A 4,387-nucleotide genomic window follows, 5' to 3' on the forward strand; every position below is an offset into this window, starting at 1 on the left:
TAATGCGAAATTTCTAATACAGTAAAATTAATTTTATTTTATTTTGGAATAAGATTGAGTTCAATTGAGTTTTTATTGGGTGAAACTAAATTTAAAAAAGAGTAAAGTATCGTTTTTGTCCCAACGTTTAGGGTAAGTTTTAAAGTTGTCTCTAACGTTTCAATTGTCCTATTTAAGTCCCTAATGTTCAATGTTATCCTGTTATTAGGGATCCGTTAACAGAATTGATGGCGGGACAAAATTGAAACGATTTTAAAATATTAGGACTTAAATAAGACGATTAAAATGTTAGAGACAACTTTAAAACTTACACCAAACTGTTAAAGACAAAAACGATACTTTACTCTTTCAAAAACTTTATCTAATTCCAACATAACCCATACTGCCAATCTGCCATATAGACGATAGGTTACATATTTTAACAGAAACCAATTCAGTGGAGCCCAAACCAACTCATATTTATTTATTATTATTTAATTAGGCCCCATGACCCCCAAAAAAGTGTAAGATAGGATTGGTGAGTCAGCCCAATTCAATAAACAGTCAATATTGGATATCCTATACTATGTCTATGATGGTATCTAGTATCCAATGAACCAAAACAAATTAAAGTGCTGTTTTTGTCGCTGTCTGGCTTATTTGATAATCCCAAAGAAAGAAACTTAGAAGGAGGGAGAATCAAAATGGCATGCCAGTGGCAACTTATGGTATGGCTTATGGTTGCTTCTAGGGTCTAGCCGCAACTAAAAAATTAAGGAAAAGGGATAAAGAAAGAGACTTATGACTAATGAAAGACCAACACAAGAACGGATCGGAAGGAAGACAAAGAAACAACAATAATACTTGAGGCAGAAGCTATGGACATTTTTCTCATTAATTAATGCATTGGAAACCATATGAGACTAACATTTGCATGACATGTCCTCTGATTAACACAAATGGACAATCTTGCACCAAATTTTTCTTTCTAGATAGAACATATAATTTCTGATATTTTGTTTATCCATTTCACATTTTATTTTATTTTAATATAAATTTTACTAGGTAGATAATGACGTTTGTAAATAATATGAACAATAGACTCTAAAATTGACTCAATAAAGTAAAAAGACACTTCACCTTCATATTACCTCATAAACCTTAACATTAGGATAATCATTTGCATACTTAGTAAATTAAATATTTAACCATTATTAACTGTACATAAGTAATTCAAATAAAAAAACATAACCATCTAATTAAAAATAATAAATATAATCATCTGCATACTTATTAAATTAAACATCCAATATATTTATTGTCCACATTATTTAATATTCTCATTCTCTACCTATACTTTTCCTTCTAATACATATGGGATAGATAGTACTGATCAACACTTTGTACACTCAGAAAGCCAACCCTTATCCCATCTCTGTTCTTTCTCATTGATTCCATTTCTTGGCATGTATTCCCAATGTTATGCATAAATTATAAAAACATTTAATTTAAATACACATCTTATCCTTTCTAGTTGGTCCAAAAATAATATTTACGATCAAATTTTATAAATAATATGATTAAATTAGATTTATATTTATAATTAAAATATAAATAAAAATTACAAAAATATAATAATTGTTAATTATGTTGTTGTGAAAATTTTAATTATTTTCTTATAAAAAGTTTCATTATTTTAATGGTTAAATATTTTATTGAAAAATGTGTAGAAAACAACACAAAAATATTTTATAATAGAAACACAAAAAATAAAATCAGAAACCATAGCAAACAAGTCGTAATCATAAGTCAAAACCCGTTTTGACGCGTGAATACGCTCTAAATCCTTATATGAATTCACAAGAAAACGCCTCTTTAAAAGTTTCGGCTATAGCTGTATACAGAAATCAGAATTGGTCAAGGTCCTAGCGTCCTCACTTATAATATTTTCCATCTAACAAAATTGACATGTTGACGTAGACCTATAATAACTTAACAAGTGTATATACGCGTAGTACATAGTATTTATACTCTCCTAAGTATTCCATACTAATCAAACTGTTCTTTCCTTTAATTTAATCCGTTTTATAAGAAATTCAAATGCCTTAGCTTATAGAAAAGATCGAAGAAATGGGCTGCAATACCATAAGCGTGTTTAATTTTTTGCGTTTGCTACTTCAAAATCATAATCTAGTTTCCCAAACAAAAGTATACTTCCTTTTAATCCTTCTTATTAAGATCAAATATCAAATTAAAGTTGGTGCTGCCGAAAATAAAAGCGTAATAATATATAATTATATAGTATGTAGAATTAACAATAAGCTTAAAGGAAAATATTATTATTAGAGATAAAATTAAACGACCCCCTACTTTCGTGTTGCCATCTTAATGGTAGTGCGTCTGTTAGTTTATTAAAGAGTGTGAAAACATTTCGCGTGTGTATGTGTGAATTGTCTTGTGAGGTGACACATTTTTCATAGTGGAGTAAGGTTGGTGAAGACATGAAGCAACATATATAATAACTGTTTCATAATAATCCAACCATATCGCAATCAATTAAAATGAAAGATGTGGTTCTTCGGGAGAAAAAAAAGAACCGGTATCTAAGCAGTGTTAGTTTACACAGTTGTATTGTTAGAGAATGTTTAGAGGCGATCTTACCTAATAGTAAAAAGAGAAAGTTAACTTATGGTAGATGGATTATACTGTTTCTTACAAGTTGGGCCAAATTTTAAAGAAAAGCATTATCTATGATCATCATTCACGGATGTGAAACATTCACATTTTTAGATGGAAGAGTTATTCCTATGCTGACATAACATCTACAAGGATTTTCACATATGAATTTATCCGTAAACCTTGTTACTCTGAAATATATTTAGAAAATTTTATAGTTAATTTTCTTTTTTTTTTTTATCTGTTAAAAATGTTGGTCTATAGAGTTGTCCTTGTCAAAAATCATCAATAATTAATACGTGCCGTAAGAAAATAATGCATGTACCCAATGAAATCATCCTTTTAGAATTTTCAAATCATTTAAGGACTTCAAAAGCCCATAATTTCCAAACAATCTCACAAATTATAAAAAACTTCCATGAAAGGAAAACCAAATAAAGGGGAAATAAAATCAAAATTCAATCAATGAAGAATGGAAAAATCAAACAGCAATTAAATCAACACGTAAAAAAGGTACACGTACGCACCTGACCCAACTTGGAGGCCTGCCTCACTGGCGGAGACTTGAGGGAGAAAACGGACATCGGCGATGACGGGTCTGAAGGGGCGGAAAACTCATCGGAGAAAGCCAAAGAAGCATACTCATCCACCTCATCATCTTCCTCTTCTTCCGGCAATTCCACGGCCTCAACATCCCATAGGACCCAACCCTGTGTACGTAACAGATAAATTATTAAGGGAAGATCAAAATTGATAAGAACTACTCGAATTGAACTACAAGTGCCGAAACAGATCCAATTAGGCACCATAATTATAATAATATATGTAAATTAAAAATATTATTTATACACTAAAATTACCTATCAAAAGCAATTTTTATTTATTTTAATGTACATCTAATATGGTTCTATATATAAATACATCGTACTGATTTGAGTTTTGAGTGCAAATGTCGTGAAGTAATAAGATAACAGATTCTGTTTCAACTTACACTTGAAATTCCTGCAACAGGGTCGTCGTGAGTGACGGTGTTCCTCCACGGAAGAGTCGCACCGTTCCCTCTGAGAAACTTCCCGCACCAGCTCCGGAGCCTGACCTGGAAACCGTCTCGAACCGGTTCCCACTCGAACTTCCAACTGAGGCTGTTGTCAAACTCTGCCTGGACCACCCTGTTTCCGGTCATCCCAAGGAGGAAAGGGGTTTCCGTAGCGGCAAGATACCTCCCGTGGCAGCTCCTCAGCCGGACGCGGTGGCTGCCTCCGCCGCCGTTGATGTCGTCATCATTCACGACTTCAACGATCCATTTGGCCCTTCTTGTGTCGCCTTTTCGGCTCTGGTGGACCTTCTCGAGGTCCCGGTCCGCCACGAGGTACTTGTCGAGGTGGCTGCGGAGCTTAACGGCTTTTGCCTTGGTGAAAAACTCCATTAACGGAAAAACAGTTAGGTGAAGCTGGAAACTGAGCTATATGGCTATGCGGGAAGTGCGTGACTTTCAATTTTTTCTGTGCCTGTATAACTCCATATATATTATACTCTCCGTGCCATTATTGTTTGATGATGATGTGCTTATTTTAAGCTGACTAACGTCAATACTAATTAAGAGATATTAAATAAGAGAAATCCTAAAAAAAAATTTTTATGTCTGATTTTATATAATTTAATAATATGATTTTTTTGAATTTAATTATTTATTAATTTATATTATTGGTTTTTATTATTTAAAAGCTATTAG

The 4,387-nt window shown here is 32.5% G+C and overlaps 1 protein-coding gene across 1 annotated transcript in view; it reads right to left on the minus strand.

Moving 5' to 3' along the window:
• Positions 1-4,203, minus strand: part of LOC107643423 — an 8,355-nt gene extending 4,152 nt beyond the window's left edge. Inside the window, exons 1-2 of the mRNA XM_016347067.2 lie at positions 3,647-4,203; positions 3,183-3,365 (exon numbers count right to left, since the gene is read on the minus strand). Of these exons, the coding sequence (XP_016202553.1) occupies positions 3,183-3,365; positions 3,647-4,081 (618 nt within the window). The 5' untranslated portion in view covers positions 4,082-4,203. The remainder of the gene's footprint in view (positions 1-3,182; positions 3,366-3,646) is intronic.

The sequence above is a fragment of the Arachis ipaensis genome, chromosome B05, assembly GCF_000816755.2.
Source record: "Arachis ipaensis cultivar K30076 chromosome B05, Araip1.1, whole genome shotgun sequence".
NCBI lineage: Eukaryota > Viridiplantae > Streptophyta > Magnoliopsida > Fabales > Fabaceae > Arachis > Arachis ipaensis.